This window comes from Ictalurus punctatus, chromosome 25 (genome assembly GCF_001660625.3).
Source record: "Ictalurus punctatus breed USDA103 chromosome 25, Coco_2.0, whole genome shotgun sequence".
Taxonomy (NCBI): Eukaryota; Metazoa; Chordata; class Actinopteri; order Siluriformes; family Ictaluridae; genus Ictalurus; species Ictalurus punctatus.
This window is the reverse complement of record NC_030440.2, coordinates 2,529,132-2,553,056: the sequence shown is the minus strand read 5'-3', so window position 1 is coordinate 2,553,056 and position 23,925 is coordinate 2,529,132. Positions and strand designations below refer to the sequence as shown.

General features: G+C 38.5%; 1 protein-coding gene across 4 annotated transcripts in view; it reads left to right on the top strand.

The window, feature by feature from the left end:
• ppp2r5cb (protein phosphatase 2, regulatory subunit B', gamma b) overlaps positions 1-23,925 on the top strand; it is a 34,078-nt gene that overhangs the window by 399 nt on the left and 9,754 nt on the right. For 3 of the 4 annotated variants that reach the window (XR_008393442.1, XM_017455879.3, XM_053675695.1), the window contains exons 2-10: positions 660-719; positions 3,604-3,766; positions 14,747-14,946; positions 22,169-22,279; positions 22,408-22,500; positions 22,582-22,712; positions 22,806-22,865; positions 23,045-23,153; positions 23,666-23,719. Coding sequence is in view for 3 of the 4 variants with exons in the window: in XM_017455879.3 (XP_017311368.1) it covers positions 660-719; positions 3,604-3,766; positions 14,747-14,946; positions 22,169-22,279; positions 22,408-22,500; positions 22,582-22,712; positions 22,806-22,865; positions 23,045-23,153; positions 23,666-23,719 (981 nt within the window). In the remaining variant the exon portion in view is untranslated. Of the gene's footprint in view, positions 1-659; positions 720-3,603; positions 3,767-11,629; positions 11,852-14,746; positions 14,947-22,168; positions 22,280-22,407; positions 22,501-22,581; positions 22,713-22,805; positions 22,866-23,044; positions 23,154-23,665; positions 23,720-23,925 lie in introns of those variants that run through there. The other variant, XM_017455881.3, reaches the window with a different exon arrangement.

The window sequence follows — 23,925 nt, the reverse complement described above, 5'->3', positions numbered from 1 at the left end:
CGAGTAACTAACAGCTAAGCTTCCTCTTCTTTAATTCGATGGAGTATGCTAATGCTGGCTAGCTAGGCAACGTTAGCGAGGTGATTTCAAATTAGCCTCCTGTTTACGTACTTAGGAAAAATACACCAATTTCTTTTTTTCTTTACGTGCCAGTGAACTTGTTTGAGTTTGTTCGGAATGTTAAAATTCACAACAATTAGAATTTGGCCATGATATTTGTGAAGCCAGTTCGGGTGGGAAGCTAGTCCTGTTGCTAGTTAGCATGCGCTAAGACGGGTTGCATTTGTCTCAACCGGCTGGTGCTAAATAGTTATCTAGCGCTGGTTGGTTAGATATCCTGTCGTGTTTCTGCAAGATAACTCTTATATTTACTTCAAATACTCCTCTAAGTACTCACACGATCGTGAAAGACCGAGCCTTGTAGCACGCATAAGCGTTAGTTGTAAGTTCCTGACTAGCAAGCTAAGTAGTTAGCTACCCGCCTGGCAGTCATTAACGACAGCTAGTCAAACAAACAAACAAATAAATAAATAAATTTTAAAAAATCTTCCTTTTGGTGTTCACTTTGCACCAAATGTATAGACGTGTATTTTGTCCACGTTGTGAAATGAAATGACAACGACACGACAATTAATTTCTCATTTCTGTTGTTTTATTAGGAATCGCCGAAGTCTGGAAAAGTCAGTAAAACTGCAGGACAAGAAAATTCAGATCATGAGGTAACACAATGTCTAGTTAATATCCAACGTTGCTTAGAAACGTCATTTGTTAAATTTTAGAAACATGTGACTATGACCGAGGAAGAGAAGAAAAGAAAAAAACAAACAAACCGCACACTCATAACAGGGGAACCCCCAAAGTGTACCCACTGATAAACAGCTCACTAACTGCAGGCGATATTTTCATACCCTGAATATTGTTCCATGAAATGCCTTGTGTTTTGGTTTATTTTCCTGATTTCTAGTCCTGATTCACGGCTATGTTTCAGTGTGCACCAGTGCTCCGGAACGGTTCCTATTCCTGCTTGAATCTGCTTCCCTAAGTCACATCAGAACCGATCCTGACACCTCAGCGCGTATAACACGGTTTTAAATTGGATGCAATTTCCAGAATAGGTTTGGTCGGTTCGATGACGTCATGTAGGGTTTGTCATTGCTCTCATCGCAGACAGACGTAACGTTAGGAACGATTTATAGCTCCTCGTGTATCAGAGAACTGCTCGTAAAGCGGCACCGAACTCAAACCTGGCGCTTGGTGTTCTAGACATCGGTATGGTAGTATGGCTAGGAAAAAAAAGTTTTGTGGAAAGTCATGTTTTTATAAGTCGTCGTTACTTCCAGGAAAAGGATTCAGACTTGTGATTGATGACTCATCCTGTGCTAGTCAGTCCCTCCAGGATTTTGTGATCGCAGAAATCAAGCAAACTCCGCTGTAGTCGGGGGAAAAATACTGCAGATTTGGGTCGAGACACGTCATGTGGCATCATCAGAACGCACATTCAGCCAGAGCCCTCTTCAATTCACGTGCATCGAACATGAATACAGCGGAAAGGACTCATTTACTAATGAATATCACCGGTGCGTATTTGGCTGTGCGTCTTCCTGCACGCTGTTCCCTTTTCCAGCTTTTTCTTGGTCAAGAGAAAAAAAAGTTTATTCATTTCGAAGCGGTTGTAATTTGAGCAAGTGGTTGTGTAGCAAGCACTTTTCAACTTGACTCTTGACTTATGTTTTCAAACGTAACCTCGTCAACATACGGAATCGGATCCTGCCAGACAGACGAGGAGGAGTAAAACTCGGTGCCCGAGAGAACAAACACAATAAACGTAGACTATATAATAAACTATGCTAGAAACTGTTGAGCAAACACTAAGCTATACAACAAACTCTATTGCTCAGTAGTGATATATGATCCTGTGTACTCTGTTAATAGTCGTGAGAAGCAGTTTGAACATGTGGAACAGAAGTTGTGTGTGTGTGAGACAATCCTGATGGCCTACTTTTGGTTGGAGTTCTCATCACGTGCTGTTGCTGAAGATGGCCCCACATGGACAGCGTAAATATAAATGAGACCACTGTGGATGGTGCGACTTAGAAACCATGAAGACGGCTTTGGACTGCAATTGCTGCGAAAGTTTTTGCACTCAAGTCTCCATCAGTGAACATTTGATAACCAAATAGACTTCATGTGAAAACTATAATGCATCTCCTGGTTACACACGTGCACGTTTTGACCGTGTAGTTCACAGTTCTAGAAGGGCCTTGTTTCGAATCCGACGTCTGGCGTCACCCAGATGACGATGGGTTCCGTTTCGAGTCTGGTTCTTCTCAAGGTTTCTTCCCCCATATCGTCACTGGGAGTTTTCCTCGCCGCCATCACCTCTGGCTTGCTCATTAGGGATACATTTATAAATGTAACCTTTTCTATATTTCTGTAAAGCTGCTTTACGACAATGTCCAATTCAAATGAAATGAATCGAATTCATAAGTATAATGTATCTTGTGTGAAGTGTGTAGAGTAGGTAAGGTGGCCGATTTGAAATGAAACAAGGTGGCCATCAAGCAGATCTGGTTAGGAGTCCTGTGTGGAGTAGCTGTTCGTGAAACTGTGAGGAATGTGAACAGTCTATGGGAGGGGTGAGTGGGATCCTTCCTGATGATCCTTTTTTTTTTAAAATTATTTTTAACACCACTCAGTCTAGATGTCCTCAACAGCAGGAGTGTGTGACCCAGTGATGGACTGGTCAGTCTTCACTACCTGCTGTAATGCTTTCCTGTCTGAGAAGGATACGTTTCTGTAGCAGACAGTGATTCAACAGGTCAGAATGCTGTCTATGCAGCACCTGTAGAAACAGTTGAGGATTGGTGTGCACCTGCTGGCTCTCTTCTGGCTTCTTAGGAAGTAAAGGCGCTGTTGCGCTTATTCACTTATCGCCGATGAGGTTTTGATTGACCATGTGACGTTTTCAGTGACGTGAACTCACAGAAAAATCCCAGTGAGGAAGTTGCTTACTGTATCTGATGTCACACCGCTGATGTGTAGAGGGGTGTGAGCTTACTCATTTCTTTTAGTCTTTTTAAGCAAAGATATGCTTGATTAGTTTTTATTTTTTATTATTACTACCGACATTCGTTGAGTTCTTGTAGATCTGGAATGCAATCATAAGGCTGTTTACTGAAATTAATCATTTTGGAAGGTTGTATAATGGAATTGATGAATCGAGTGAGCATTGTTTTATTATAACATTCGTTTATTTTATTTTTTTTCACACATGACCATGGTTTCCCGGAGATTTATCCCCCCCCACACACACAAACACATGGATGTAGGTGTATTATGAAGCAACGCTGAACTCGGGTATTTCTCTTATGATCTGTGAGATGTCGAAAGTAGGTTAACTGGTTGTGAGTGTGGAATGCCCTTTTCTTCTCTCAGGTCGAGTGTTTTTAGTCGTCAAATCAGTTTGATATACAACTCCTTTTGAATATTAAAAGAAGTTTACCCTCTGAACTCAGTAACTGTTTCTTGAAATTCCAGACGGTGAGTTAGACACGTAAATGCCAAATAAGAACAAATACATGTGAGCTTCTCTCCTCCCTTTAGGGATCCAACAGGAAGGGCAGCAATAGTGTGCCGCCCACCACACAGCTGCTGAAGGGGAAGCAGTCTGGATCTCAGGCCCCTGTCAAAAAGGAGAAGAGGCAAAGCTCCTCTCGCTTTAGCCTCAGCAATAACCGGGAGCTCCAGAAACTTCCTGCCTTCAAAGGTATGTTTATGTGTCTACATCAGTCCATACAAGTTCACTTTGACTGTATCCATCAAATGCTTTTAGAAAATATTTTCTCAAATGCCCTCTTGAGTATTTATTATAATTATTATTAAAGAATTAACTTGTCCATGTTAAGGTGTTCCATTTCGACGATTTAAATAATTGCAAGTTATTCAGCCGTAGAAGGATGTGATTTCAATCCCTCCCCACAGATTTAAGCTCTTTCAAACAGGTTCAGTTAAACACATTTAAAATCGACCACGTCAACGTTCATCGAAATGCTTTCTACCAGCACTCTAACCGCCGTGTAAATAAACTTCTTTATTGTGAAAGACTGATGGCACACTTTCATTTGCTTGCATTCATTTCTGTGTTGTGTTTATTTCATATGTAAGATGAAAATAAACGATAGGATCGTAATAAGTTTCCAGTCCAGATCAGGGACATAACTTTATTTTTTATGACTGTTATCTTATTTGCACTAATTGTTTAACCACATTTAGTTGCATTGATGCTCCTAACAGGGGAAACTAATGTTCAGTGTTCTTCAGGGTTGGAAAAGTCATAAATTCAATAGCTAGCCCACCAGGCAGTTAAAAGCTCCAGTGTGCTACTCGGTCACATGGTTTGGTTGTCTGGGAAACTAATTGATTAGGCCAAAATGTGACAGCTAATCTACTGTAATAATGCATGAAGAGCTAGTAGATTATGCAGTACACGATGTTTGCGACCTGAAGAAAAAAATGTTAGGGTTAGGAGATATGATGATGTGCCTTTGCAGGCAAATCTTACAGTCTCTTGATATATTTAACTGAAAGGTGACAGGATGTACTTGCTGAGCGATATACGACAGCTTTGCGCGGCGTTGTACTTTGCTCAGTTTCGTCACCGTTTCCACATACCTGCATGTTGCCGATTCTGAATTTAATTCTACCATCAGCCAGATCACGCCTCAGCCTGTGTAGAGCCGCAGACGATGGGATTAGTAGCACGTGCTACACTTAGGGCACCGGGTCACATAACGCCATCGTGAAGCGCAATAGAGTTTTTCTTTTTCTTGTTTTTGAACCTGCTCATCCACCAGGCAGCTTAAAAAAAAAAAAAAAAAAAAAGAGTAAAAAACTTTTATCAGGACATAACATTTGCTGGTCTTGGGTGCACGATTTACTGATTTGTCCACTCCTGCTCCTGTTGTCACACACCTTTTGTAAAATTCACTGGTTATAGGACACCAAGTCAAAGAGTAACAGTAATAGCCGTTAATAGATAACCAAGCTGTAGTGACAATAAGTTTTTGTTTAATGCACTGTATATGTGACACTCAGTAAGGAAAGCATATTGAATTATTGAGCACAGTGCCTTCAGGAAATCAAGGGCTAACACTTTTTTTTTGTTTGTTTTTAAAAAAAAAAAAAAAAAAAAAAAAAAAAAAAAAGGAAATGCTGTAGATTAGATCAAGAGACATTTCCTCCAGTTTGACTGTTTGTCCATTGTTACCTGGCAACCTAAAACATTATATCTCTGACTTAATTATACAGTTTTACACGTATACATAAAGCAAGCCTCTAGTTTGTGATCATGCAAGTGATAATTTGGAAGATATGCTGATAATTGGGGATGTACTGGTGTCACGGTTATGGAGTTAGTAAAATGCTGTGGCCCACACTGCTTTATCTCGATAAATGATTAGCCTGTTTATCAGTGGTGAAGTTCCGAAAACTTTAACTGATCTTGTGGGTTTTTTTTTTTTTTTTTTTTTAAGACCGTTATAAAAATGCATCTTGTCTGTGCAGTATTTAATCGATTTATAAACACCAAGCTACTCTACCAACTTGTAATTAGGACTGCAACTGATGATTATTTTTATAATCAATTAATCGGACGATTATTATTATTTTTTGATGAATCGGAATGGTGGGGAGAGGTCGTCTACATCACGAATGAGGAGCGACGCAGCCTCTTTACTAATAGATCACTTCCGTTATAATGAACAACATAATTTACAAGTGTGCGAATACAGCATATAATGACAATAAACTTGAATTAAACTAAACCTTTTAAGTATTCGCACCAGTTTCCCCAACCCTGTGCACATAGTGGAGCATTTTCGATATAAACATCAGTTTGTGCTCGTGCATCACTGTCATGCTCCCGTACTACACAAACTCCGCTTTATAAAGTTTACAGGTTGCAATCCTCTTCATGGTGTTTAATATAAAACGCCCCCATACCTCGGAGGAGTTGGAGGTCGCATGCTTATTTCCGCTGATTACGCCTCCGTCTGATGGTGACTGAGGTCATTTTGGGTATAAAAGGTAACGGTGACATAAACAGTAAAGAAGAAATTTATTGTCGTTGACTCCGGGTATCTGCTAAAGCTAGCAGCGTCGCATTACGTGCGTTTTGACGTCATGCGCCATCGACTGGAAACGGCTTATACTTCCGGTTAGTAAAAAAAAAAGTTAGTGTTCCATTTTGAGACAGTACTATCCTTCTAAACTTCATACACTAGACGGTAGAGTACACAGTGCATAGTGTAAGTGTACAGTACGTCATTTGGAACACAACTTTAGTATTTACTCTCCGATGTGTGTTTTCGGAACAGAAGTAACGCAGTGAGTAAGTGTACCCCGTGCCGCACGCAGACCGACTAATCGATTATGAGATTCGTTCAATAGATTATTATCGATTTTATCGATTCCCTGTTGCAGCTGTTCTTGTAATGGCATGTTTGGCAGTTTGTTTTGACAGAGCCACTTGACCATGGCTTTTTTCTCTGGCGGGGAAAAGAGTGAACTCTGCCCTGATTTCATATTTAATTTAAAATTTGCATGCTTTATAATTGCTCTTTATTTTAGAGGTCCTCTGGAAGATAAAGCTCAGTGGCGGTGGTAGCTCAGTGGTTAAGACGTTGGACTACTAATTGAAAGGTTCAAATCCCAGCACCACCAAGCTGTCACTGCTGGGTCCTTGAGCAAGGCCCTTAACCCTCAATTGTTCAGATGTGTGTATATATATTTAAAAAAAAAAAAAACAAATTGCGAGAGAGAGATGAATGTACGTCGCTCTGGAACACCACCTTAAAGTAGCCTGTTCATATGAAGTGAGTTGTGGTTAACCACAAGTACCATCGAGGTTTTGGTCTAAAAATGACCTTAATTTAATTTTTATCCACTGGTAGAGCTGTAAGCATGCATACTTGCCTGTATACACAGTGATGAAGTGGTCTCAATACAGAGATTTCCAGGTTTGAATGATGTCAAAGATGTTTTTAATGCTTTTGTTTTTTTTGTCTCTTTGCAATAACTTAATCAAATAATAATAAAAAATATATATTTGGAGGGAAACAGTACCGTGGAGGTGTTTGCACACCTCCCTTAAATCTTTTGATCCAGCTCCTCTCAGAGCAACTCATTTGGTTAAAGCGTGGTTGGACATTACCGGTAACACTTCTTCTTTATTTCTCCACAGTTGTCACTTTCACAGGCTTAAAAGTCCTCAAACGTATAATGGGAAGTGTATTTAGAAAGTGCTACAAGTGCGGTTTTGTGTAATAAATGTTTTGTTGATTTAAGTATGCAAAACATGTTTGTAACGGGACACATTCATTAATACATGTGTGCAAAGACTTGTGTAGGTGTCAACAAACACGATGAAATACATTAACATAAGCAGGTTGCCTTGTTGATTTTGGTGTTTGTGTTGTTTGGAATAAAGATAAAATGAGTTTCTTTTACATTGTCTTTGGGTTGGTTTCTCAAATGGTTCTGGTTTCAGAGTCTTCTCACGGTCTTGGTCTGCTTCCTGCACACTACATACGTTTCTCCTTCCCTAAAGCTGTTAGCCGCGACACAACCAGCCATTTACATGTTTTCCTTGGAATTTGTGGAAAACAGCACCTTTTACCTTCATGTAATTACCTCTGTCGGGTATGGCGCACACCCGCAACTAGTGATTGCAGAAAGGATAAAGCTAGAGGTACAGAATTGGGTGCTCATGGTCAGTATTTCTTACGATTGCATGATGTATTTGCGTGAAGAAAGCTGGGTATTGTTTTGAGCAAACACACTGATGTTCAACCAGCATGTGAATAAATTTTTAACAAGCTGGACTTCTTCCCTTTTCTGTAATTGTCTGTCTCTGATTTAGTCGTCTGGGTACTTTTCCTAACATCCTGTACAGTTTTCCCTATATGTATTCAAAACTAAAATATTAAGGTGATTTATATTTATATTTATATATATATATATATATATATATATATATATATATATATATATATATATATATATATATATATATATATATATATATATAAATTGCTTTGTTAGTTTGTCATTGTTTTACCCTGATGGTACAACTCCAATTCCTAAAAAGTTGTGACGCTGTGTGAAATGTAAATAAAAACAGAATGCAACGATTTGCAAATCTCATAAACCCGTATGTTATTCACAATAGAACGTAGAAAACACGTACCGTTTTAAGAAAAAAAAAATGTCATTTTGTATTTGATGGCCGCAACACGTCTCAAGAAAGTTGGGACGGGGGCAACAAAACGCTGGAAAAGTAAGTGTTACTAAAAAGAAACAGCTGGAGGTTAATTGGGAACAGGTCAGTAACATGATTGCTTCTTTTTATACCCAGAATCTTTCAGAAGTAAAGAGGGGATGGAATCTGGATGGAAGCAGATGTTGCTCTAAAACCTGTAATTATCTTTCAGCATTGATGGTGCCTTTCTAGATTCCCATTCCATAGGTGTTAATGCACCCCCATACCATCAGAGATGCAGGCTTTTGAGCTGAGCGCTGATAAGAAGACATATAGTTCCTCTCCTCTTTAGTTTAGAGGTTTCCAAAAAGAATTTCAAATTTAGATTCGTCTGACCACAGAACAGTTTTTCCACTTGGACTGTGGACTTGCAGTGGACTGCCTCGGTCCATTTTAAATGAGCTTTGGCCCGGAGAAGACGGTGGCGTTTCTGGATCATGTTCACATATGGCTTCTTCTTTGCAGGATAGAGATTTAAACCGCGTTTGTGGATGGCTCGGTGAACTGTGTTCACAGACAGTGAGTTCTGGAGGTGTTTCTGAGCCCGTGCAGTGATTTCCATTACCGAATCATGCCTGTTTTTAATGCAGTGCCGCCCGAGGGCCCGGAGATCACGGGCATGCAGTATTGATTTTCACCCTCGTCCCTTGCGCACAGAGATTTCTCCAGATTCTCAGAATATTTTGATGATGATATGTCCTGTAGATTGAGAGATTCATAATAAATTTGCAATTTGACATTGAACATTATTCTGAAATTGTTCCACATTGTAGTTTTTTGCAGATTGGTGAACCTCTGCCTGTCTTTACTTCTGAAAGACTCTGCCTCTCTAAGATACTCTTTTTATACCCAATCATGTTACAGACCTGCTGCCAGTCAACCTCCAGCTGTTTCTTTTTAGTAACACTTACTTTTCTAGCCTTCTGTTGTCCTGTCCCAATTTTTTATGTTTTATTTATTTATTTTTTTAAAGATGCCATCAAATTCAAAATTACCTTATTTTTTTCCTTAAAATGGTACATTTCCTCAGTTTAAACAGTTGATATGTTTTCTATGTTCTGTTGTGAATAACATACGGGTTTATGGGATTTTGCAAATCATTGCATTCTGTTTTTATTTACAGTTCACACAGCGTCCCAACTTTTTTGGAATTGGGGTTGTATGTGTATAATCTAATGTGTGGTTTGTTCTACCTAATATGGTTTGAAAACATTGTCTGTCACGCGACTTCACCTGTCCGTACTGATCATGTGATTACTTGGTAACCTCTAGAAGAAACAGCCCAAAAGCACCCATTTTGACTTGTCCTGATGAAGGCCTTAATGGCTGAAATGTGTTTTTTCCGCCTATTTATTTATTTATTTATTTATTTATTTATTTATTTATTTAAACTGTAACACTGACCGAATAGCCAAGAGATATTAAAGGCTTTCTAAAATCACTACTTTCTCGAGTGCCTCCGATTTCAACGATGCTCAACTAGTAGGATCCCCAAACTGAAGATCACCAGAGGGACATTTTTCTACACCCAAGCAGCACTCTATCCAAACTCTTTTTGACGAAGTTTATTTTTAATTTTGCTAATCTTTCTGATATTTCACTTGTTCTCACAGATAGAGCCGCTATAAACCTGTGTTACTGAGCAACAAGCTAAATTCTCCTGTGCCTCAGCGCTGATGATTACATGCACAATACAAAATCGTTATTTAAAAATATAAATAAATAAACAAAACCCCGAGGCCAAAATGCTAATCTTTACTAAGGAAAGTGGCAAAAAGAGGAGAATTCCAGCATCAAATTAGTGAACATCGATTACTGCCTGATTTGAATAAAGAAATACAGATTCTCACTTTATTTCTGAGAATTTGACCTGAAGGGCAAAACATCTAAGGCTTCAAGTCACAGGCCACTAAGAGCAGTTCATAACTGTATTGAGGTGCCTCAAATAACAAAAGCCCCTTTTTGACTGAACCAGAGCATGGACCAGCCTTTTATCCGAGGGCTTTTTACTGGTACACAATCTCTGATTATATTTACCCAGCTTGCATCTTCCTCTTTGTACCACGTTATCATCAGGTCATGTGCTTTGATGCAGATCTGTGTCCTTAAAATAAATAAAAAAAACAAATTAACTTCATTCCTCTTCGTAGTGTTCATGTAAAAACAGATTGAACTAGCACATATTTAAGAAGAAGAAAAAATCTAACGATGAAATCTGTTACTCAAACGAAGCATACCCTTACGTCTTTGTAATGATGATGTATGTGTAATGATGACAGTCTGCCTTCACATCATTGCACATTTTGGCGCTTACTGGTACTGTCTATTATATATTTTGTCAGAAGGCCGATCCTCTGTTACTCTGAAATGCACTAAAGATATATATACTGTAGACTTTGTTTTAAAAAAATAAACAACAACCCAGAATTTAAATGACTTAACTTATTATTTTCAGTTTTGCTCATATTTCTAATATTTCACTTCTGGTAATATAGTCCGTCACCTCACAGTTAAACCTTTTGTTCTTGAGCTCTAAACTACGCTCTCCTTTTCCTCATTGATGAGAATTGGGCGTACTCTTTTCGTACCGGATCATCTGTATCTGTTCAGCTGAAGACTCGCTGCAGCAACTGAGCTGCTGATGATGCGGTTTCCTGTCAGCGCTTTACTGCTTCTGTGTGGTTGCTTGTTTATCTTACATGCTTCTGCACCTTGGCAGAAATCTTAAGTCATTCTTTGCCTTTCACAGTCAACAGTAAAAGTGTTGGGGCTAATTTTGGCTGAATAGCTCACACAAATGTAAGTGTCCTCGCTCTAGTCACGGCTGACTCTAGCTTATAAGACTACATATTACAGAGCTAAACCTGGACTGTGACCGGCTTAAGTGTACTGTAATGAGCAGTGTTTCTGGAGTCGTCATGTTTTTGAGCACTGTCATGAATGAGCTGAGTAATGGACATGGGATGTAGCTTTAATAGCAGCAGTGGTCAATAGAAATATCTGCTGGTTTTTGTCCTGCATGGTTTGCGTGTGTATTTTACATTTCCCTCAGATGCGTGGCTTTATTGTAGCTGTTAAATATTTTAGTACATTAGGCACAGATATTTCGATGGCCGCTGATCGTCATCTGTACTTTCCTTTGAAATCTGAATGTCTTCACGGTATAGGCGGTATCCCGCCCTCCTTTAAACTTGGCAGCCAATCGCAAGCCTCCTCAGCTTGCAGTCATGAAGTCCGGTCATGTGATTCTGGCCAGCCAATGGCGAGTGACTCTTTGTAGATGACGTCACTAGCGAGCTGTTTCCCTCCAGCTTGCAGCGAAGCTTCATTTTCTGCTGAGAGTGCTGGTGCTGAAATGGAGGCTAGCTCAAATCGCTGTAGGTGATCCGCCTTCTCCCTCCTACCCTCCACAACTCCCTCCCTCTTGGACGGACATATAGGTGTTGACATGCTCTAAGGAGGGGAGCAAGATGGTTTTGGACACACCAAGCTCAAACGGGCCTTTTCAGCCTTTGGCCCTCACGTATTTCAGAGGTGAGCCGTTCCGCTTCATTGTCTGTGGATGGGGGTAGGGATGAGACTCTGCCTCTTAAGAATGCAGCGTTTTTGTGTTTGCTGTAGAAAAAGGAGATTAAAAAAAAATAAATAAAAAATTTTAAATTAAAAAGAGAGAGACATCTGAAAAAAAGATTTGATTAAGGTGTAAGGGACTAAGGGCCTTGTCTGATTTTCATGCTGTTTTTGTTTCTGTAAGAAGGGACTAAGAGTCTAAATAAATAGATGAGGAAAGCTCGGTTGTAACGTAGTTAAAAGTGTGAGCAAGGAGAGGTAGTAAGAAGAGGAGGGGGTTGGAGCGGTTTTACTGTCTTTTGCCTCTCCCATCCCCCACAGAGACTGTTGATGTCAAAGGAAGTGAGGTCACAGCTTGGGGAAGTGTGTGGGGCTGGAGCTGTAAAGCTATAGGATTTTGTGTCGACTCTGCCGATGTGTTATGATGGAGGAAAGAGGAAAGTGCTTCTTTCCTGTGTCAACACCTCCTCCGAATCACCAAGCGTTCATCTTGAAATTTCCTGTTCTTATATCATTTAGGGCTTATTTTGCAGTCTCATTTATTTATTTATTTATTTATTTATTTATTTATTTATTTATTTATCTTTTCCGTTCTTGTTTGACATGCTCAAGCCTCGAATACTGCGGTTCAGGATTGCTTTATGGATTGATATGATACAAGTTGTGTTGATGCTCTGAGTCTTCTCTCTCATTTTGAAGGGTGTTCCTACCTGATCATGAACGCCAGTCACTTGTTCAGTATGCTGCTGTTCTTTCTTTTTAATCATAAAATATAGAACATTAGAACTCTGTCACGTTCATTTGAGGTCCTCGGTTCTTCTGGTAGTTTGGTATGCAGCCCACACCCTGCAGTAGTTTGTAACTAGACCCCTTCATAAATCCTGCACATACATTAGCAGAAAAAACGTGCAAAAACAAGCCCGGCTGCTGTACAGAGGTGAGGTGAGCAGTCAGGCATGTTAACCAGGTAGAAGTGTTATTTCTATTAAGCCTGTAATCCTTAAGAGAGGACTACACTCATACTCAAAATATTAGGTCAGATATATATATATATATATATATATATATATATATATATATATATATATATATATATAACTACAGTGTTTTTTTTTTTTTGTTTGTTTTTTTTCGTTTTCAAAATTGATTGATTGATTTTTGCATAGTGTTACGTTTTGGCTTGTCGGTTCACAAAGTTGAATGGAGCATTGTGAACAATGAGCATTAACTGCTATGCAAAAGGACATCTACCACGGAGGCTATTTGCTTCATTCTGTCGGTTGGGCAAACAACATGAAAATAATTCCAGGATCTTAACAGCTCAATCTCTTAACTCCTAACCACTGTTCCTATTCAGAGGATTACAGTGTCAAATTTGCACCAACTGATGAAGTTGTGAAACAGCTGCAGACATTTTCACGATAAATTTCTTAATTGAGCTAAGGTTGCACCATTTTTAAACACTCGAAAACATTTTCCAGGTTTTCCCAGTACTTGGATGAAAAACAATAAATAAATTCAAGCACTTAAGGCACTTTGGATGACCCTAGCAGGAATCAGGGCCTATTTCCAGTTGAACTGTATCGGGAAATCTAAATCTAGTACTTTGCTTTCAGGTTCCAGTTCAGGAGATCCTGGACTGCAGTAATTCAGCAGAAAGGAAGGCCACTGCTTATTAATTTTGATTTAAAGCCAGACACTACTTCAAGTGACTATGGTGTATTTATGGTGGTGTAAAGCCTTTAAAAGTCTGCTTCACCTTGCTAGCTCATCCACATGATTGAGTGGCTCAGTTTGTGAATTCATCAGTCTGGAAGACCATTAAATTTTCCATTGCGTCCATTGGGAATTGGGAGGATAGAAACAGAAAAGGTAGAGCCAGTAATTTCATTTGACACTAGTTGAAGTTAGCACAAATCTTAAGCCTGGTTTCTTTCAGTCAATTAATGCAGCTAGCAGGTTTAAAAAAAAAATTTTTTTTTATGGTGTCATTGTGTATGATTGGGCTGTTACCTCACCAATGACTTCAAAATACCCATTTAAATACATTTTCACTTATCACTGTCTACTGGTTTATTATATTTTTTGTTTAATTGATTGGTTTTCTTTTTACATGGTTTTACTTGATAACCATAAAAGTGGTTCTCATCACCTTTGACTCCACAAAAAACTTCACTACCCCCTCCCACATGACTCCCCCTAAATTATATTGCAGCACACTCTACTACGCAGGAAATTCAGACTGTATGCAAATCCTTTGGCTGTGTAATACATGTTACATTTCCCGAGTTCTGCCTCACAGGCGCTTGTGTCACGGTGAACTCCGGGGCTGGAGGGTGGTTAAGCTTACTGCTGCTCCGGGGTACTTTACAAAGATAAGTCAGGAGGGGATGGGGAAGTATGTGAATTTGTATTAACAGCCATTTGCTTCCAACAAATAATAATTTTAAAAAAGTGGGTTAATGGAGCAAAAGTAAAGATAACTGGAAGAGGAGGGTCAGCACTCTACTGTACATTAGAACTACATACAAAATGAACATTTTTACTGCAATACCCATAATGCAGTGTACCTAACCCTTAACTCCTTTTCCCCCTAACTATCCAGTACTGTTGTAAACATTTTACATCCCTACCTCTGTTACCACTAGGATGTTTGTAATGCTAGAACGTTTGTAACTTTGTCATGACTGTTATCAAAGGCACAGAAGACCATGGCAGGCTAAATTAAATAATTGTCTAATTTCAGACAAGCAGTGCAGCATGTTACTTACTTATTTATTTATTTATTTATTTATTTATTTATTTATTTATTTATTTATTTATAAACCTCCCCTGTACCTCTCTGCATTGTTGGTGTAGATGTGCCCCCAGCGGAGCAGGAGAACCTGTTTGTTCAGAAGCTTCGCCAGTGCTGTGTGCTCTTCGACTTTGTATCCGACCCACTGAGTGACCTGAAATGGAAGGAGGTGAAGCGGGCGGCGCTCAGTGAGATGGTGGAATACATCACGCACAACAGAAATGTCATCACTGAACCCATCTACCCGGAGGTGGTGCACATGGTGAGCTTATAACCATCGTCATTGTTCAATACCAGGATTGAACCAGATTTAAAAGGACAGTTAGAAAGAAAATTATTTTAATATTGAAATAAAACATTCATTTTGATAATAACATACTTTTTAATATTAATTTTGTTAACTAAACAAGCACTGTTGGAATGCAGAAATGGCTTCTTTCCCTCCCCCCGCATCACCTGCCACAGGTATGAATCCTATCACACAGAAAGCAGTAGGACAAGCTTTTGGTAAATCAGTAACGTATAATAGGTTCCAGCAGCTTGCTGGGCTTCAAAGATGCCTAGTCTCCAGCTGTCTTAGCTAAAAACAGAGGTATAATATTGTTTAAAAAATTGTACTAAAGGTTTGGCATTTCTAAATAAATAGATAGATAGATAGACAGATAGACAGACAGACAGACAGACAGACAAACAAACATAGGGGTGTCTGAGGCTTGAATGCCCGAGCTCCGCAGCCTCGTTCTCAGGCACTGTGGATTGTAGCGGCGCAGGGCAGGTGTCATTTGAAAGCTAATGAATATCTCTTTTTAACTGTTACAACATGGTTGTGTAACTTTATAACCTATAATGCGTGTCCGTCTCTGTGGTACGTCGGCGCGCTCTCTCTATTTTTTACGGGTTGTGCAGATTTGGGACCTCTGGTGTTCAAACAGTGCAGTTGCGTTAGCTGCATAATTATTACAATGCTGATGTACACCATGTGAATCTCACGGTGCACGGCGTCAGACTTTTGCATCACGATGCATCGTGTCACAGTGTATCATTACACTCCTAGTATTCTGTTAATACAAGTGATTTTAGTTCAACAAAAAATATATTATATTATATTATTATATAAAACATAATTTTAAAGGTCAAATTATGGACCATGTTTCTTTCTCATGGGATGACATTGGTGGAAATACTCAACCTTGGCAGAAAGCAGAAAATCAACTAACAAAGAAGTACAGAACTGTTTGTTTTATCGTATTTAAGCCATCAAAAAGCTGACAATAAAACTGCTTCGGCTTTAGAGCAGGATTATAATTAGTTATACTGTGTAAAAATGGTAGTGTAACCGTAGTAAACTACAGTTACACTTGCATACAGTAGTTAAGCTCACAGCCTCTTTACTGAGATGCGGCACAGCTGCGGGTAACACACACGATCTTTCGCTCTCACGCTCTCTAATAACTATTTAATATAATTCATTCAAATAAATGTAATCTTATTGCACTACTTTATCTCTGTGTATGATTTAGAGTGGGTAGAATCCTAGATCTAACGACCCGTATATAAAACAACTAATGAAAACGAACCGTGTTTTATATTTTTATATATATATATATATATATATATATATATATATATATATATATATATATATATATATATATATATAAAATTTATCCTTTAAGTCACATTTTGCACTGCGAACATCAAAGACAGCTTGAACTTGTCAACGCTGGCAAGTAACCATGGTAACCAAGTCTCCACGTCATGCGTTAAAATCGTGTAACGTGCACCTAGCCCTGGATTATCCCTTACTTATGCGTTAGACATCGTTTTATAGTTGCGCTAGTAGAGTAAGGTTGTATGGCTGTCTCGTTTTGATCTCACTGATCATTAGATCGAAGAACACGGACACGTTATGCTTACAAGTACCTGTGTGTTTGTTCAAATTACATCTCACTCGGACAATAAAGCCATTTTTCAGATAATTACTTCCTCTCGGCACGGATCCACTTAGTGGGAGATTACGCCCAGTTACAATCACCACTTAAAGCACAATTTATTATTCATTCATCCTCAGTAACTCCTTACTCCTGGTCTGAGTAGCGGTGGATCCAGAGACTATCCCTGGAACACAATGCACACACATTTACACAAGAATCCACAGCTAGGGACCGTTTGGCATAGCCAACCTGTCTGTAGTGATGCATTATATTTAAATCTTCATCTACATTCTTTCTTTTGTCCTTTTAAGAAGAGCAAAAGGTTAGAACTTGTGTAAAAGTATGCTTGCTTGCTTGTTTTAATACCCTTCTTCCTTGTTTACTCGATTGTTCCAGGGCTTGCTTAAAAACTTTGACGATGATAATAGTACATCAGTGAGTCTTAAAGTGATAAGATCGTATTTGAGGTATATTTTGGTCAGGGACTGTTAGTTCAGCTGGAGTGCTTCGGTTGACCTAGCCACAGCTCTCAGGTGCCAGCATTAGCAATTTCTGTGCTGAATAACATCCCTTTGATATTTATCAAACACTGGCCTACATGTTAAGCAGGAAACCACTTTTAATCGAAGTGCAAATTGAATCCTTCTCCTTATTCTGCTCCTGTTTAATCCCTGTAGCATAAAAACATTGTAAAGCTCCCAATATCAGCATGATAATATACTCGTACTCTAGAGTTCCCTTATGCCATCCCCTTTAGAACATGAACACTTTGAAGTTCTTTTGCTTTTATCATCAAAGTGTAAAGATGAGTCTGAACCCTGAAGAGTGCAAATCTTATGTTTATCGTCTTTGTGGGTAGACTGTGTTGCCTTTGTCCGACCAGATAGCAATTAGGGCTCGGTTTATTGGAGAAGAAGCTATTTATTAAGCACAAGGTCATGTGGCTTGTTCGTCCACAACATAGTGCATAGTGCTTAGTAAAATGATGCTGTAGGCTAAGGTTTGTAAGGGAAAGACACGTCAGGTGCTTTGGCTTCACAGAACACCACTTTTCTGCTGACAGAAAGCTAGGTAATATAAATGCTAATGTCTTTTGTATGAAATACCTTTCAGTATAACATACACTGCTGCTTGAAAGTTTGTGAACCCTTTAGACTTTTCTATATTTCTGCATAAATGTGATCTAAAACAACATCAGGTTTTCACACAAGTCCTAAAAGTAGATAAAGAGGACCCACGTAAACAAATGAGAGAGAAATATTATATATAGTATCAGGTGTGACCCCCGCCTTGTGCAGCAATAACTGCAGCTAAACATTTCCGGTAACTGTTGATCAGTCCTGCACATCGGCTTGGAGGAACTTTAATCCATTTCCTAGCACAGAACCGCTTCAACTCTGAGATGTTGGTGGGTTTCCTCACTGACCTGCTTTGACTGACTTTGACTTTCCATTCCAAAACATTAGTTTTATTCTTCTTTAACTATTCTTTGGTAGAACGACTTGTGTGTGCTTAGGTTGTCTTGCTGCATGGCCCACTTTCTCTTCAGATTCAGTTCATGGACAGATGTCCTGATATTTTCCTTTCGAATTTATTGGTATAATTCAGAATTCATTTGTTCCATCGATGATGGCGAGTCGTCCTGGTCCAGATGCAGCAAAACAGGCCCAAACCTCGATACTACCATCACCATGTGTTACAGATGAGTTAAGGTTCTTATGCTGGAATGCAGTGTTTTCATTTCTCTAAACATAACACTTCTCATTTAAACCACAAATTCTATTTTGGTCTCATCTATAAGCAAAACATTTTTCCGTTTGCCTTCAGGCTTGTACATGTGATCTTTAGCAATGTGCAGAGGGGTAGCAGTGTTATTGGGTTTTTTTTTGTGTGTTTTGTTTTTTTTCCCCTTGCAACCGTGCTGTGCACACCATTGTTGTTCAGTGTTCTCCTGCTGGTGGACTCATGAACATTAACATTAGCCAATGTGAGAGAGGACTTTAATTGCTTAGAAGTTACCCTGGGTTATTTTGTGACCTTGCAGCCTATAACATGTCTTGCTCTTGGAGTGATCTTTGTTGGTCAACCATTCCTGGGGAGCTTAACAATGGTCTTAAATTTCCTCCATATGTACACGATCTGTCTGACTGTGGATTGGTGGAGTCCAAACTCTTTAGAGATGGTTTTCTGAACATCACCTCTTCTTCTTCTTTTTTTTTTTTTCTTTTACTATATGCCATACTATACATGACAGTGGTAGCTCAGTGGTTAAGACATTGGGCTACTGATCAGAAGGTGAAACCCCAGCACTGCCAAGCCACCACTGCTGGGCCCTTGAACAAGGCCCTTTACCCTCAACTGCTCAGATGTACAAATGATATAAGTGCAAGTCACTCTGCATAAGGGCGTCTGCCAAATGCCATAAATGTAAATCTATATGCTTGCTCACAATACAGTAGTGTTGCATATATAATAAAATTGTAAATTTGTTTACTATTAAGAAAATTTAGACTATATATTCCATTGTTTATATTTAAAGAATAACACAAAAATAAATATTTAATAGAATTTAAATGTTTCCATTTTAAATATTAAGCACAAAGTTTTAACACATTAACTGCTTCCAGCATCTATTATTTTTAACAAACCGTAAAAAAAAAAATATATAAAGAGATCAGTTTCCATGATGCTTCATTATAAAGTTATATTGCCCAGCCCTGATTGAAACTGTACTCTTACAGTTATTCCATAGTTAATTCTGTACAGCTTTTTGTATTATAAAATCGGGAACACGGTTTGACTTGTAAGTATTTGCTTATTTCATAAGATAATACTTTATTAATCCGCACATAGAGAAATTCATGGCCTTTTGATTGAACTGTTCTCACATTTTAGAGTAGTAATGTGCTAAAACGTTAGGGTGCATTCACATTCGCAACATTTGCCTCCAGTCCACTCGAGCTGTCGAGGACATGACGGTGACACGCTGTCCAAGACCACCTGGTCCGAGACCGGGTCAATCTCCCGGTCGATCTCGGTGCTTTTCCAAATGACCACTAGCACAGTTCGATAGCAGTGAGAAAGCATTTCAACTCTGAATTGACTCAGCTGCATGAAATGACCCAAATGCGCTGTTTATAAAAAAAAATAAATAATAAAAAAAAATGTGCTGTTTATTTTTTTTTAAATAAAGATTTTTGAATATAGTTAAAAAATATGGTTCTTAGTCTGTTCACTTGCTCTTGTGTATACACAGCACAACAGATTTTTACCGTATGTTGGTTAATAATGATGACCATCAAAAATGTCAAATATGTTCATTCTAGACAATTCTGAACACACGATTCTGGACTCTAGCGTACTGTTTCTCCAAGCATTTGACAGTTAAAAGAGAGAGAAAAAGCCGGCATACAGAAGGAGATCAAACAGGCTACAAAACTTAAAAACTAGCACTACAAAATGCACACTTCAGCAATTCTCATGAAGTAATGAGTGGCAGTGCAAACACTGCTGCAGGAACCTGTGCAATATTTTGGTTTTCAGAGCTCAGAATGCTCAGTTTTAAAGGTCATGTATTGTTTCTGTGGTTGTGGGTTTGACGTTGATGACACAAGCGCTACAAAGTGCACAAGGAACTGTAGGCCCTCTGTTCCAGTTCCAGGCCGTAGTTTCCGGGCTACATTTTCAGTGGGGAAGATGGCAAACGTGCATACTTGTTTTCTGATGCATTGTGTATGACAAGTTTAGTCCTTTTATAATTGTATATCCTTCATATGTTGACACACAGGCCTGCTTCTGATTAAGCACAGATGGGACAATGAGAATAATGTATGCACCTATAAGATCATTTGATGCTACCGTACAGATGTTGGGTCTGTTTTAGGGTGCATACAGGTAGCTTTCCCCAAGATAAAGAAGAATGAGAGAGGGATCATTCCATCTCAAGTGGTCCAATACTTGCAAAGTTGGTTGCGGGACCATTTTTAATTTTCCTAATTTTGTTTTCAGTGATCACATCTATGTATTGTCATTGCAAAATCATGAGGATTGATTGATTTTTTTTTTTTTTTTAAATTTATTTATATTAGCCCTCCACTAATATTGGCACCCTTGGTAAATATGAGCAAAGAAAGCTGTGACAAATTGTCTTTATTGTTTAATCTTTTGATCTTTTTGTTCAAATAATTCACAAACATACTCTGCTCTCATGGATATCAAACAATTGCAAACACAAGAAGGATTTATAAAAAAAAAAAAAAAAAAAAATTAAATATAGGTGTGCAGGAATTATTGGCACCCCTATGAATTCATATGAGGAAAAATATATATTTGAAGTATATTCCCATTTATATTTTAGATTTTTTTTTTCTGTACACCTGGGTGATTAGGAACAGGAAGTTGTTCAACCATGACTTCCTGTTTCACAGGGGTATAGGACAAATTCCCTTAGTCATTCATAACAATGGGTAAGAACAAGGAATAATATAGCTGTGATGTGTGGGAAAAGGTTGTTGAGTTTCACAAAATGGGAAGTGTCTGTAAGAAAACAGCACAAGCATTGAAAACGCCCATTTCCACCATCAGGGCAATAATTAAGAAGTGTGAAAATAAGGCCTAAATTGGCATTAAAATGCCATAAATTCACATTTCAAAGGTCTTAAAAATGCAACCAAACCAACACTGTAAAGCAGATTTAGGTTTTATTTCGTTGCCGTTAGAGACGGTAAACCCGTGTGACTGTTGCACTCAGAGTGTGTGTGTGGCTCATCAGTGTTTTAGAGCGGTTCGCTCCACACCGACTTCATCTCTGTCTGTGCTGTGAGTCTGAGTCGCTTTTAACCTGCATTTAGACACGACACGCACCAGATTCATTTTGGTTTGACGTTAGCGTAATCTCAAACATTTTTGTGGGCAGAGGTTTACAGCATTTCACCTTATTGGTGATGAGAAGTCAATTTAAAAAAAACTGTTGCCAACTAAAACGAGGTCTTCCTGTGGTTTTTCGCCAAAATAAAAGCCACGAGATCTAACACATGAAAGTGAGTTAAGTCAGAAATATATTATTACTGTTTGTACCCCAATTTATATATTTATGAATTATTATTATTATTATTATTATTATTATTATTAAGAGCAATAGTAGTGTTACAAAATGGCAAAGGTTTTTTAAAATATGAAATTAAAAATATTAAACATAGTAGTCTCCCATATCCCTCTATAAAGGTTTACCTTGCTATAGTTTACTTAAACCCAGAAATGGCTGTATATGCATGAACACAATCCCTTATAGCTGATGTATCGTGTACCATGATTGAAGTGACGTGCAGGTCTTAAAATATTTTGGAAACGTCTTGAATATGGTATTAAAAAGTATTAAATCTGAAGTGCTGATACCTGCAGATACACTGCATTACAAGGGAATACTCAAGTAAAAATTAAATATCAAATTTGGGACTTGTATTGATGATATTTTATATGATCATTAGACGTGTTGAGAAACCGTTATAATTTAACGATGTTCTAAATAAACTGTTAATGTTTTCTCTTCAGTTTGCAATCAACATGTTCAGGACATTACCGCCCTCATCCAACCCGACAGGGGCAGAATTTGACCCAGAGGAGGATGAGCCCACGTTAGAGGCTGCCTGGCCACACCTGCAGGTACACACACCTACACAAATACACACCTGGCCATGCATGTGGCATTACATACATTCCACACCTGTCCACACTATATGACTCCTTTTATTCTTTTTTTTTTTCTTTTTCTTTTTATCTTTTTTCCTCAGCTCGTCTATGAATTCTTCCTTCGGTTTTTAGAGTCTCCAGACTTCCAACCAAACATAGCCAAAAAGTACATCGACCAGAGATTTGTCATGCAGGTATGTCCCTACAGCAAATGTTTTCGGTGAGCGTTGTTGTCGGCTAAAATGCAAGTCCTATAATTATGGGTGTATTTTCAGCTCTTAGAACTCTTTGACAGTGAAGACCCCAGAGAAAGAGACTTCCTGAAAACCACTCTGCATCGCATTTATGGCAAATTCCTAGGCCTCCGGGCCTACATCAGGAAGCAGATTAATAACATATTCTATAGGTGGGTTTTGTACATGTGAATACGCGTATATTTAAGCACTCTTTGTGTTTTGTATTTAGTATGTCTTAGTAATGCTACTGGATGTCATTTCAGGTTCATTTATGAAACGGAGCACCATAATGGAATAGCAGAGTTACTTGAAATATTAGGAAGGTATGTGTATACGTTTAAGTCTTTTCAGGAAGTATTCAATGAGAGATTTTGCCTGTCAGTCCAGCCTTCTTTCATGCTTCCTTTTCTTTTTTGTTTTTGCTTTTTTATTTCTGTGAATTGCGAAACGGCTACAACGAAGGTCTATTATACCGGCTCAGTTAATGTCTGTCTTTTTTCAGCATAATCAATGGGTTTGCCTTACCACTGAAAGAAGAGCACAAGATATTCTTGTTGAAAGTTTTGTTGCCTTTGCATAAAGTCAAGTCTCTCAGTGTTTACCACCCGCAGGTATGAACGCTCATCTTTTTGCCTCTGCTTTTATTGATCTTTTTGTTTTTTTGTGTGTTTTTTTTTTTCTTTCTTCTTATTTGACCTTTTTTAGTGTGGTGGAATGTTAAATAAATGTGTTTATGAAGTATGCACTGATGAGAGGTAGTGCTTGATAGGAATAGCCTTTTTTATGTTTTCTAAGAGTTGTTTATTATATTATCCCGCATGAATCTGGCTCATTAGGATGAAAGCATTAAACAAGATGATGCCTATGAGGCAGGCAATAAAATTACATGTTTTACGTGTTCATACTTTGATCGCCTCAAGAAACTTCAGTGTCTTAATGAGTGAATTTTTGCTGCCTCCAAGCCAGTAATACTGTTCATTTTGTGCTGACGCATGTCTATTTGCACATGGAAGTGACTGTAAACTCGCAGGGTTTTTCATTAGGATAGGATAATATCCTACCACTCTAACGATGCATATAATATCGCAAAATATGTGCTTTTTTTTTGTTTGTTTGTTTGTAGCTGGCGTACTGTGTGGTACAGTTCTTAGAGAAGGACAGCACTCTCACTGAGCCGGTACGTTCAGCCTCCTTTCTGACGCTGATTTTAAATAAGCAGTAAAACATGACTTGCCTGTAGACAGACACTCCTACAGACACGGGCATATTTATGGAATGCTCAGACTTCATGACGTGACACTTAAGAATTCATGCTAGCTTTTGTGCTGCTTCGTTTGTTAGCACGCTGGTCGAGTTGCTTTATCAGAAAGATTATCTTACCTT